Source organism: Sorex araneus, chromosome 11 (assembly GCF_027595985.1).
Source record: "Sorex araneus isolate mSorAra2 chromosome 11, mSorAra2.pri, whole genome shotgun sequence".
Classification (NCBI taxonomy): domain Eukaryota; kingdom Metazoa; phylum Chordata; class Mammalia; order Eulipotyphla; family Soricidae; genus Sorex; species Sorex araneus.
The window spans coordinates 47,778,093-47,791,738 of NC_073312.1; the positions used below are offsets into that span (position 1 = coordinate 47,778,093).

A 13,646-nucleotide genomic window follows, 5' to 3' on the forward strand; every position below is an offset into this window, starting at 1 on the left:
GTTCAGTAATCATCTATTCATGCTTCCACTCTACAGGTACCTTGTATGGCTCTGCCACCAAGTTGCTGACACCTGGTGAAAGATTAAAGACACAGACCAGCAGCACGATAAGTGCTCTGATAACAAAAAAGTATTGAGGGAGAGTGGGATGGTGGTAGGGTGTTGAAGTGTGGGTAGCGTGGACCTGGGAAGAAGGAAATGACCATTGAAGAATGAATAGAAGATAGCTGGGTGAAGAGGCAGAGGAAAATTTTGCATGAACTAGCCAGAGGTTTTCCATATTTATTATTTGACCTATCTCCCTTTGGGGTGGGGAAGGGAATCACGTGGTATTCTCTGGAATGCTTAACCTTTAAGTGATTAAACAGAAAGCCCACCTCATTGCACCTAAAACTACCTCCTTCCCCCCACCCCCCATGGTTCCAGTGGAGGGGATGCAGTCTTCACGTTGTAAACACCAAATAAGATTAACCTGATTGAGTAGCTGCAGGTCAATGAGAGCTCTGGTATGTTGAGCAAGGGACAAAAGTCAAAACAACTGGGAAGTGGGATGTTGCCATATCCCCTATGGTAAGATTACATTAACAATTTTCTTTCTTTCCTTTTATTTTAATTTTTGGGGGGGGGGCTACACCCAGTAGTGTTCAGGGGTTATTCCCGATTCTGCACTTAGGAATTACTCCTGGTGGTGCCGGGGGACCATAAGGGATGCCCCAGGTCTAATCCTGGTCAGCTGAGGCAAGGCAATACCTACTGAACTATCTCTTTGGCTCCAGCCAGCAGTTGTTCTTTTTGGGTCACACCTGGCAATGCACAGGAGTCATTCCTGGCTTATGCACTCAGGAATTATCCCTGGCGGTGCTCAAGGGACCATAAATGCCCTACCTGCTGTGCTATCACTCCAGCCCCCCAGCAGTTTTTTGTTGTTGTTCCCTCGTTGTTGTTGCATTTCTCTTTGCTATTGCACCCTCAGGGGATCACACACTTGGTTGGGCTTGCACTCACTGGATTACGTTGCACTAAAGATTTCCCACATGTTCTGACCCTAGGATCTCAACAGTGGGGCCTTGGGGGATGAGACCATCATATCTTCAAAGTAGGTGCTCTATGCTGAGCCACATCCCTGAGCCCTGATCTCAGAATCTTTGATTTAGCTTTCTACTACCATGTATGATGCCATGTATGATAGCCATTCACTGAATGGCTCAGAATTCTCAGGTTTCGGGGCTGGAGCGATAGCACAGCAGGCAGGCATTTGCCTTGCACGCAGCTGACCAGGATTCAATTTCCAGCATCCCATATGGTCCCCCCAGCACCACCAGGAGTGATTCCTGAGTGCATGAGCCAGGAGTAACCCCTGTGCATCACCGGGTGTGACCCAAAAAGCAAAAAAAAAAAGAATTCTCACGATTCCGCTTCATTCGGTTGAATTATTTCATTAATTAGAATTAAATGCACATTAGTAACTCCATCACAAAATAAGTGTTTCGGTAGTACTGAATGTATTTTTTTTTAGTCCTTTACAGTTATCCATGTTCACCTGGGTGAATAGTTTCTATTTTATGCCAATTCATACTTAATTTATACTTTTTCACAGTCATATCAAGCAGCTCACATCTGTATAGGGTCAAAGTCTTCAAATGTAATGGACTCCACTGTTCTATCGCATGTCACATTCCAGTAGTGACTTCCTTTCTAACCAAGAATTGTCTACAGTGCCCAAAGTGGACCAGAGAAATAGAGGAGAGAATCAAGTTTCTTGCCTTGCACGTTTTATTATTTTTGTTTTTGAATCACATCTGATGCTCAGGTGATGCTCAGGGGTTACTCCTGGCTCTGTATTCAAGAATTATTCCTGGCAGTACTCAGAGGACCATATGGGATGCCAGGGATCAAACCCAGGTTGGTGATGTGCAAGGCAAGCAGCCTACCCACTGTACTATCTGACCCCTGCCTTGCACATGTTGACCTTAGTTGATTCTCCACCACATATGCCACACTTCCTGAGCCCCTACAGCCCAGCCCCCCACCCCCCCACTTCTCCAAGTCCCCTTCTCCCCAACTTTAATATCACCAGGAATGTACTCCAAGTACAGAGCCAGAATTGCTGGTTGTGATTCCAAATGAACAGGAAAATGCTGAAAGACACAAAACTTGGGGTCAGATAGGGAAATCAAAGGACTGAGCACATTCTTTATACGGTAGAGACCTGAGTTCCCATGCTATATGATCCCCCAATCATCATACCGGTAGTCAGTGACACCACTGGTTATGACCTGGAAAACAGAACAAAAGACTCATGGCTTTTCATATCAGACGTTTGCTCATTTGGAAGTGAAATAGAAATGTTTGTCTTCCTATGTAAAGTGGGTCAGAATACTATGAAATTGAGGTTCTCGTGAAGTTCAAGCAAGGCTTTTCAACCTGGTCATTATGTAACTAATCCCAGTTTTCGTAATAGCTGTTGAATAAGAACCAACATCAGCTAGGAGCTTCACTGAAAATTTCAGTTTCTTGGTTGCTTTTTAGGGTAGCTGGCAATAGTCCAGTTTTATGCACTTAACTTGAGATTGGTATAATTTGCTGATAGTCTTTGATAGATGGTATATAACAGAACTCAGCCCACAGTCTTGTCTTTAGGGGAGAGCTACACATGTGAGACCTGGGAACTGCTCCCAACTTAGTTCTAGGATTACTCCTGGCAGTGCTCAGGGGAGCAGGTGGTGCCAGGTCTAACCCCAGAATCTGCATTGTATGTACTCCAGCCCTCTGAGCAATCTTCTAGCCTCCCTCCCCACCCCAGTCTTTTTTTTTTTTTAACAATAACTTTATTGAGATAAAATTCACATATACAGTTTACCCTTTCAAAGTGTACAGCTTAGGGCTGGAGCAATAGCACAGTGGGTAGGGCGTTTGCCTTGCACGCAGCTGACCCGGGTTCAATTCCCAGCATCCCATATGGTCCCCCGAGCACTGCCAGGAGTGATTCCTGAGTGCAGAGCCAGGATTACTCCTGTACATCGCCGGGTGTGACCCAAAAAGCAATAAATAAATAAATACATGCATACATACATAAAGTGTACAGCTTTAGGCCTGAAGAGATCATACAGTAGAAGCAAAGAACTTGCTTTGCCAGGACTGACTCTAGCAAAAGGTGGTTCAGATCCCTGGCACCACATATATGGTCTCCCAGCACTGCCAGGGGTCACTCCTGAGCACTGAATCAGGAATGAGCACAGCTCAGGTGTAGCCCAACTCCTTCCTCCTAAACATAAATGTATGACTCAAATTAAAAGAGGTATTACAGAGATTAGGACACAGTCCTTGCATGTGACCAGCTGAAGTTTGGTCCCTATCATCATGTGGTCACTCCTGGTGAGTGTGGCCCCCAAGCACCATGCACACCACAGACCCTAAGCAGCATGGCATTCTTGGGTCCCATTGTACCATGAGGGGCCTTCAGGCATCCTGAGCACTGCTTGGGAGGCTGGGGTAAGGGGTGGGGAGTGTACAACTCAACAGTCTGTCATGTATTGATCGTGTTCTTTGTGTATGTGATTAAATATATATAACTCTTTGCCATTTTGTTCTCCTGCCCTCTATTGCCATTTTATGTGTATTATTCACTGGCCTCAATTATATTTCCACCCTGTTTTCAGAACTTTGTTACCCCAAACTGAAATTCTTAGCCATTAGCAATAATATATTTCCTGTCTCCAGAGTCCTTGATAGTAATCCCTTTCCATACATTTCATTTGTATGGATTTGCCTATTCTAGGTACTACACTCAAGAGAAACCATAAATATGTATCCTTTGATTGTGGCTTACTTCACCTACTAAAAGAGATCTATAACAATAGAGTGTATGCAAACTCCTGTGTGCCTAAAACAGAGATAAGCCCATATTATTGTTAAGTGATTTGTAATATGAAGTTTGAAACAAAACAGGACTGTACTAGTAATCTGGTTCTCCCATATCCACATGGTATAAATGCTCATGTATTCATATCTGGTATTTTTTTTTCTCCCTTTTGAGTCAATTACTCTGTAATAATTAATTGATGTACCATATGGGTTGTTAACCAAAACATCCAAGTAACTAAATGATAGCTGTTATCAGAGTAGAAAATCCTAAATTAAACCTGCCCTCTAGCCCTATCCTCCCAGATAATCACTGCCTTCTGGAACCACTCTGGGAAGAACTGGAATCAGCATGGAAAAGAACAGTGCATCTGTGAGGTGCCTGGTTTGATTTCTGCTGCCATATATTCCCCCCCAGCCCCTCCCCCAACCCACAACATTAGGAGCCATGATTGTTGTACCCAACAACAGTGCTGGGAATCCAGGATGCACTCCCACTCCTTTGAGAGATCCCCTGGCTCCTTCCTGGTGTTCTTGAGTCTTCAGAAAAATTTGAAAACCACTTCCAAAACAGTTTTTGCCCTTCCCTTGATGAGCAGTGCTGTCCTTAACTGATACATGTTCCCTGACAGTAGATCAAATTTCTACCACCCTGTAGTTTAAAGTAGGCCCACGTGTAAGGGGAATGACTCAAAGGACTAGTGTGCATACTCCGCATGCAGAAGACCCAGGACTGAATCCTGGCACCAGATGCCCCTGAGCATCACCGGGTGTGACCCTAAAAACCTAATAGTCTTCATAAAGCAGACCTAAAGCTGGAGCAGTAGAACAATGAGCAGGGTGCTTATCTTCATGCAGCCAACCTGGCTTCAATCCCAGCACCCTATATGGTTCCCCGAGCCCCACGGAGTGCTCCCTGAGTGCAGAACCAAGGGTAAACATAAAGCTGGGTGTAGCCCCAAAACCAGTGGGAGGTTGGGAGGGAAATAAAAGGCCCCAAAAATGATGTTCAGGAGCCAGAGTGATAGTCCAGTGAATAGAGTGTTGTCCTGTTCGCTGCTGCTTTGTTGTGACCGACCTGAGTTGGATCCCCAGCACAGCACCCCATATGGTCTTTCAAGGCCACCAGGAGTGAGCCCTGAGCACTGCTAGGTATGGCCTAAAAACAAAACAAAAAAATTAGGGCTGGGCCTTCTTCCCAGCAACTGAAAAGGAGCAAGGAATGGACTAGTAAGGAGAGCTGACATGATGAGAGAGGTCTTGGTGTTAGCAGTTACATCCATACATTTTAAATCTTGTGTCACTTGACATTTTCTGAGTGTTAGTTTTGAAGGGCTGCTTTATACTGGGAGCTGCTTAACACATTCTCACTAACTGAGTAGAGTAGCACAACTGGGCTTGTATTAACACTATACATTTTTGGCACCTCTTCATTTAAGAGCCAAGAAAAATACAATTCTTTAAAATATACAGACTCCAGAAGCCAAGAGATAGTACAGTGGGCAAGGTGCTTCGATTGCACATGTCTGACCAGAATTCAATCCCCAGCACCCCATATGCAATCCAAATCACCGCCAGGAGTGATCCGTAAGCCCAGAGCCAAGAATGAGCTCTGGGCATATTTGGTCCAAAAACCAAATAAATTGTACAGATTCTGGGGCTTGAGAGCTAGTTGAGTTAGGACATTTGCCATGCATAGAACTAGCCTGATTGGATCATCAGCACTCCATATGGTCCCCTGAGCACCACTGATGGTATAGCCCCTCCCCCCCAAAGTGTACAGGTTCCATTGGATAGGGCTGTATGTGGTTTAATGCAAACTTTTTTTTAAGTTTGCAGGCAAAATGTTAATATTATCTTCTTTTGTTCTACAGGTTGGTGACATTGTGAAAGTTACAAGGATGAATATAAATGGCCAATGGGAAGGCGAGGTGAATGGGCGCAAAGGGCTTTTCCCCTTTACACATGTCAAAATCTTTGACCCTCAAAACCCGGATGAAAACGAGTGATTACCGTCACCGTGTTTCCTGCTGCTTTGTTGTTCTGCCTGTCATAATCTCCTTTGACGTGGGAAAGCTTTCTCTCATAGGCAAATTACACTGCATTGCCGAAGTCCAGCTGTCTGCAGACTGGTGGTCCCATACACATTTGGAATGCACACAGTGATTGCCTCTGATGTATCATAGTTGTATTGTCAAAAAATAGCCAATTGTAGAGTTGTTTCGAATCATAAACTGGAAATACCGGTGGAAGCACACAAGTGGAGAGAAGTTGACAAGGAAAGGGTCTTTTCTTCTCATCACTACTCTGTTCGTGTTGTGATTGATTCTGTCGTGTTCATCAGAGAAATCTTGAGGCCATGGTGAGACTTTGCACATTGCTGTTCCTTGAAGCAGTGGCCCAGTCACCGTTTTGTTTTTCCTTTGAAGAACAGAAGTAAACCTTAAAAAAGAGAATTCTGTCGTCCTAAACTCCCCAAATTTGAATTTCTTTTCTCCTTTCGTTTTTATTTGGTATTGGAAGATGTAATTAATTAGACTTGTGTGTTCTAAATAGGTTTGTTTTTACGTAGCACATTGGACTTTCGTGATATTACAAAGAGTAACCTGTGCCTCTGAACTTCTAACCTATAGCTGCTGTAACAAAAGGAATATGAAAAACAACCCTGAAGCAGAGGCCTTGATTCTCTTGGTTGCTGGTAGTATCTTGTTTTGCTCTATTACAAACAAAACAAAAGTCAGCAGTCCTGGTATGCCAATTTGTGTGTACAGAACATCAGAGTGTGTATGATGGTGATATGGGGAGCCCTTGCTTACCTTGTTTGCCAGACACAGGGGTAATGGCAGGGAGTACTTGGCCAGTTTCCTGTTTATCATACTAGTAAATGTACCCTTCTAAGGTTGTAGGATTTATTTTCAAAGTGAGTTAATAGAATAATTTACTTCATTGATAAATGATCAGTTCCATTAATTAAAACCCAGATCAAGCTCACCATGCTGCCAGGGAAAGATGGTGTTTAATACTGGTTTCACGGCCTAGATACGTATCATGCTCCCAAGCCGAGAAAATGCAAGATCCAGAAATTGGTTAATTGATTTCTAATGTTTTGGTGAGCATCACAAACCATTAACCAGTTCAACCGTTAACCACTTACAGTTTGATGTTAAAATTTTCCCATTAGTTAAACAGAGCCTATTATTCATAGAAGTTAGCTGGTACAAATTCCACTCATTTCTCATCTGCTGCACATAGATTAGAATTCTGGACCTGTTGTGCACTTCACCTTCTGGACACTGGTAAAGACAGGCCTCTGCCCAGAATTAATATATTAGACCTGGAAATGTAGCAACACCCCAGTGAGTAAACATACTTTACTGAGTGAGCATGTGCTAAAAGCATAGTCCTGTCTTCCAAGGCTTTTAGTTTTGGGGGGTCTGAGCGGTGTATTGCTGGTGACAGGACCAACAGAACAAGCATTTTTCAGCTTCTTTTTGAAATCAGTATTTTTTTTTTAACCAGGTAGATAACTGCCATATTAAATCTTGAGAGTTTTTTTGGTGGCAAAATCATTGTCAGTTGCGGAGTGGGGTGGGGGCATGGAGTGAGAATCACTGTGGCTATTTATGACTGGTTTTTCTGGAAAGACTTTTTAGCTATTCCTAATCATTGAGAACTGTGGCCACCTCCTGCTTTGAAAATACCTGACTGTTGCAGTTTTGTTGGATTCAGGAACAGGCCATGCACAGCAGGTGGCACTTGTGTGGCAGAAACTGCTCTGCCTGGAAATGTTTGCCCTGTAGCCAGTGACCCAGTACCTGAGGGCATTGTTTAGCAGGAGAAGGAATATATACTTTGCTAAAGGAAGGCACCTTTTAAAATCAGATTTAGCTGAGAAGCTAACTACTTTAAACGACAGTAGTTGGATCAGAGCACAAGATGTATATGGCATTTTTGGAAAGCAAGGTTTCCTTCTAGCCATGTCTACTGGCCTTTAGTAGAACCCACCTCATGTGGAGCACTTCAGAATCAGAAGACCCCATAAACCTAGTTTTGTTTTCATAATACTGTTCATCACTTAAGCCCATATGTATGTCTCCAGGACTGCTCGAGATTCAGAGCCCAAAATAAGGTGAGCTTTGAGTTCTGAACTCTAAAATATGTGCCAAAAGTAGTGACTTTTTTACTTCGAAACATTAGCTTTTTAATCATGCAGGGAATTCTCTCTTTTTCACACTAAATACACAAAAGCTGCACCTCCGCCTCAGCTTGGTGCCTGGGTTTTGCAGTGATCTGGGAAGACGTCTGTGCTTCATAAAGCAACATTAACCCTACCCAGGGGAGCCTGCCTTCCCTCCTGGGTAGGTTTCTCATGTAGGATTCATGAGTTCATCATGGTGACTTGCTCTGATCTTATGTGTGGTTTTAGAAAATAATTGATTGGGTGGTTAAGTTAACTCGCGAAGTGAACAAGTTTTGTGCTAAAGGGCATTGATGGGTTCATCAAAAACTTACTTACCCGAGAACAGTCTCCAGCCCTGAAGTCGGCCTTCTCGTTTCTACACAGTGTGGGGCCACCTGATGGCATGGCAGACGGAGAGAGGACACACTGACTGGCTGCCATGCGACTGCTCGTCCAGACAGACATGTTCTGTGCTCATGGTTGGAAAACTGAAAGAAAGGAAGACTGGCTGCTCCACTGGGGCACAAGCATCCCTGGCACTGTGCCAACTTTCTTTTACATCTGTTTACAGACAGGGCGGGCCAGGACAGAAGGCTGGCCACTGCTCTTGTAATGTTTGCTCAGAGGAATATGAACATTTTATTTTTGAAAAGGGATGATGTGTTTTTGTGCCAGGTGTTTATAATTTAATCCTTTAATATTCTGTTCATTAACCTCTTAAAAAATGAGTGAATTCTTGATTGTTTTAACACAGTACCTAAGACTCAACGCTTTCTGTGGACACCACTGAGCTCTGCCTCAAACTCCACCCTCTGGGACCAGAGAACTCTGTCCCTGGTAACTGCTGTCAGTGTGGACACTGAGCTGGTTGTGTATTCTAAAGGAGTAGAAGGAAAGTTCCCTGAGAGGGTCGTTGTCTCTGCAGGAGGAACAGTGGCCTTGCTTCTAGACGGTCTTCACTGTGTGTTTTAAAACAACAACACAAAACTCTTTTGACCTGTAACTTAAAAGATCATAAATTTCAGGCAATAATATTTTATGTGTAAGCTTTTAAAATTATTTTTGGGATCATAGCTTGTTTTATTTTGTGCTATCAAATTAACAGTATTAAATGACTTATATTCTTAGAATACATTGAGTGTCTTTTCTTAACAGATTAGTGCCTTTTTATTTTTGTATTCCATTTTGAGTTTCTGGTCCCAGCGTCAGAGCCCTTGTTTCCATGGCCTGTTTGTACATTGTCTCAATAAAACATGCATCAGCCAGTGGTGGCTGCAGCTTTGGTGTTTCAGTGTTTCCTCAGTGCTGCCTGGAGGCAGTTCCCCTGCTGGCCTCCCAAGTAGTTCAGCACCTAGTGAACACCTATGCAACAGTGAAACACCGTGTACTTCTCCAGCAGTTATGCTTTTCATCTCAAAATAGAACAGACACTGGCATAGGCCCTTTTCCCCACTTGGGTCCTCCTTGCAGGAGAGAGCACTGTCTCCCAATGGGTGGGGGGTTATGCTTGGATCAGCACTCAGTCTTCTGAAGACAAGGCAGTAGTCAAAATGCTTTGCACCACCAGGGGCACTTTATTCTAGGCATCCATACTGAAGGTTTCTATGAAGAATTCTGCACTTAGTAAGCAAAGTTGAATGGTTACAAGGGGAAGTGGGAAACAGCAGCCTGCCTGCCTCATCCTAGAGAAGACATCATTGACTCAACCTTTTCTCTTCCTGTCAGTAAATGGCCCTTCTGAAGAATGACTGGATCTTTAGGTAAGTAGGTGTTGGTAGGACCTTTTACTTTCCCTAGGACTTCCGCATGGACACCCTGCTAGCCAGAATCCTGTTCTCACTGCTATTTATGTCTCCGTTAAGAGCCAAATTTTCTTGTGGTAAAACTCCGGAAATGAGTTTCAGGAAGCACTGCTAATTCGTATTTATTTGTATGCTTCTAAAATATGCTCTCTGGCTTCTATTTTAAGGATTCTGTGAATTTATGAGGATAGTTTGCGTCAAACAGTCAAATACCTTATGGGAGAAATAGTGCTTAGTTACCTGCATGCAATTGCTGTGTGCAAGGCAAGTGTCCTAGCCACTGTACTATCCCTACAGACCCTAATCTAGAGATTGTTACGCCGGCATATTGAACCTGTTCTTTCCTGTTGTCCACCTGTATCCTGTTTCACATGAGTGTACCTCCGCTCAGTTGACAATCCACTGCTTATGGATTAAGTGTGGAATTTTTTATTTTTGTTTTGTTCTGGGTGGTTTTTTTTTGGGGGGGAGGGGGGCCACACTTGGCGATGCACAGGGGTTACTCCTGGTGGTGCTCAGGGGACCATATGGGATGCTGGGAATCAAACCCGGGTTGGCCGCGTGCAAGGCAAACGCCCCACCTGCTGTGCTATTGCTCCAGCCCCCAAAGTGTGGAATTTTTAAGTCAAAGTCTGAGCATTTGCAGTTTCTCAGAACCAGCAGTAAGTAAACTCTCAAGCTGACTCGGGCTTAGTGCTCACCCTGGCATCTAATAATATGGCCCTTTCCCTACCAGTGCCAGTCTGAGTTGCTATTATGGACTGTTTTTTTTTTTTTTAATTTTTATTTTTTTAAATTTATTTATTTTTAATTAGAGAATCACCGTGAGGGTACAGTTACAGATTTATACACTTTTGTGCTTATACTTCCCTCATACAAAGTTTGGAACCCATCCCTTCACCAGTGCCCATTCTCCACCACCCGTAAACCCAGTGTCCCTCCCACCCTCCCCAATTATTATGGACTGTTTTTACCCTAAACACATGATGAAAAACCCTCACCTGACTCTTCCTGGCCAATGACACACCTCCATGTCAGCCATTGCCCAGAACCCAGTGTTCAGGCTACACTGGAGTGGCACAAAAGTTTTGGAACATGCAAGGACCAGAAATCAATTCAGAATCAAAAGCATAATTCATGGAGTATCTGGCAGCACACAACTGTGTTTAAGTTTGGGTAAAAAAGTGATAACGAATGGAAAAAGTGGAAATAGCCCCGGTGTAGGTCTAGGAACAGATCAGGATAAAGTAGCTCGAGGAAGGCAGAGAGGGTTGGGATATGGGGGTGGGGAGCTTGGTCCATAGTCCCCAACCAGGTTCCTCCCCCCGCCCCTGACACACACCTCTGCTTCTGTATGTACAAGTAAAGTCCCGGGTAATTTAGGCCTCCACTCATCATATCGCCCCTTGATATCTCTTGACAGCTATGTATGGTTCTGCTGCATCTGCAATATTGACAGGATCGTTGGTTAAACCTTTTTCTTCCTGTCCAGAAATCTACCTAGGCCCAGAAGGGAAGAGGTTCCTCATCTCCTGCCTTGGATCCAAAGTTCTGGGAGCGTCCTACTGCCCTCAGATTGACTCGGGGCACCAGTGTCAATCCTAGTGTGAAATATTGTGGCCATCTCAACTAAGCCCTCCTAGGGGTAGGGAAGAGGGTTCAAACAGTTGCACACATGGTTTGCATGCAGGCATCTCAAGTTTCATCCCCAAACACCACTGATCTCTAAGCCAGAAATGGCCCCAGAGCACTGCTGAGTATGACCCCAATGAAAGGCCATCTGGAGGGGCTGGAGCAATAGTACAGCTGGTAGGATGTTTGCCTTGTATGTAGCCAACGTGGATTCAATTCCTGCCATTACATATGGCTCCCTGAGCTCCGCCAGGAGTAATTCTTGAGTGCAGGGCCAGATGTGAACCCCCTCCCCCCAAAAAAGAGACTACCCTGAACAGTCTGAGGTCCCAGGCAGACAAGTGGGGACAAGTGATCCTAAGGGGAGAGGTTAACAAAGGACATTAGCCTTGAGTTACCTGAGGAGGGTATGCATGGGCTGCAGACTGGAAGTGCTCTAAGGCAGGGATCCAGGGACAGTGCTTTTTCTAGGTCATCAGCTCCTCACACCACTTTACTGTTGACCTGTGTTTCAGATCTTGTCAATCTCTTCCTTGCTTTTGGCTGAATGTTAGGTGTAGGGGGCTTTCTGATTCCCCAGTCACCTAGGTACAATGCAACCTGGGGTTCAATTTCCTTCATAGCTGTCACCGCTTAGTATTATGGCTGAGGGATGAATGCTGCCACTCTAAGGGGAAATTGAGTGCTCACACTGCCTGGAGGTCTGAACCATTTAGGTCTCTACATTGCCTTGTCTGCATGCTCCACTCCCAATCTGAGCACCCTCAGGCAGGCAGCACTTCTACTTTGTTTTCATTTTTTGTTCTATGAGAATCTTGCCTATTCTGCAGCACTCTGGGGTACTGTGACTCTTGACTTCATGTCAAACAGCTACACTTGCGCTGGGTCATGTGTCTCCTAGGTCATTGGCCTTTGAGGGTCCCCACGCTGTTTTGTACTTCTGATCTTTGGCACTCTAGCACAGCAGCCCTGTTCTACGTCCTGAGCGCCCTCTAAAGCCCATGCCTGGCTCTGCATTTCATGGTGTTCTGGTTAGGGGGCACTGCAGTTACAACCCTGTGTTCCAGGGACCCTAGGCAGAAAACAGGGCTCAAACTCTCCTCTAGCTAGCACACAACATAATGAGAAACAACAAGTGCTGGCATGTATGTGTGGGGAAGGAACCTCATCCACTCTTGGCAGCAATGTCCACTTGTTATCCCCTAAGGAAAATTATTTTGGCACATCTCCCCCAAATGAAGAATTTAGTTTCCATACCACCCAGCAGTTCCACTCCTTGGCATCTACCCCAAGGACCAGAAAACTTTGGAAAATTGTGCTCCTATGTTCATTGCACCATTACTCTCAGTAGTCAGGATCTAGAAACAACCCATGTCTAGAAACAGATGAATAGATACACTGGCATATATGCAAAATGCAGTACATTTAGCTATAAGAAGAGATGAAATGCAATTTGCCACTTCCTGAATGGAATTAGAAAGTATCATGCTGAGTGACATCAGGAAAAAGACATACAGAAAGATCTATCTCATGTGGGATATAAAGAAATACTAAGAGGGGCTGGAGCGATAGCACAGTGGGTAGGGCGTTTGCTTTGCACCTGGCTGACCTGGGTTCAATTCCCAGCATCCCATATGGTCTCCCGAGCACCGCCAGGAGTAATTCCTGAGTGCATGAGCCAGGAGTAACCCCTGTGCATCACTGGGTGTGACCCAAAAAGCAAAATATATATATATAGAGAGAATAACATGGCCAAAGACAACAGAACTCAAGAATTGCCTAATGGAATTGAATTTGCCATGGAGGGGTGGGGTGGAAAGGGACCTTGGGTCATTGGTGAAGGAAAGCAGACATTTCTGATGGAGGGTGAGTGTTGGAACATTGTATGCATGAAGTCCTATCATCAGTAGTATTGAACACCATGGTACTCAGAGGAAACATAATAACCGCCCCCCCAAATAAAACAACACTTCTGGAGAAACAGGCCTTGTCTCGTCTGCCAGACCTCTCCTCTGACACCCCATCCTTCCTCACCACACAGCAAAGCCAGCCTGCCAGAATTCGAGTGTCTGCTCTGCTATTCTAGCAGCTGTGTGGTCTTATGGAGTGACTTCACCTCTCTGAACCGGAACTGCCCCATCTGTAAAATGGACATCACACAGCACCTTCAC

General features: G+C 44.5%; 1 protein-coding gene across 1 annotated transcript in view; it reads left to right on the plus strand.

Moving 5' to 3' along the window:
- Positions 1–9,318, plus strand: part of CRKL (CRK like proto-oncogene, adaptor protein) — a 34,077-nt gene extending 24,759 nt beyond the window's left edge. The window contains exon 3 of the mRNA XM_004607455.2: positions 5,736–9,318. Coding sequence (XP_004607512.1) covers positions 5,736–5,870 — 135 coding nt within the window. The 3' untranslated portion in view covers positions 5,871–9,318. The remainder of the gene's footprint in view (positions 1–5,735) is intronic.
- The last annotated feature ends 4,328 nt before the right edge of the window (positions 9,319–13,646 follow it).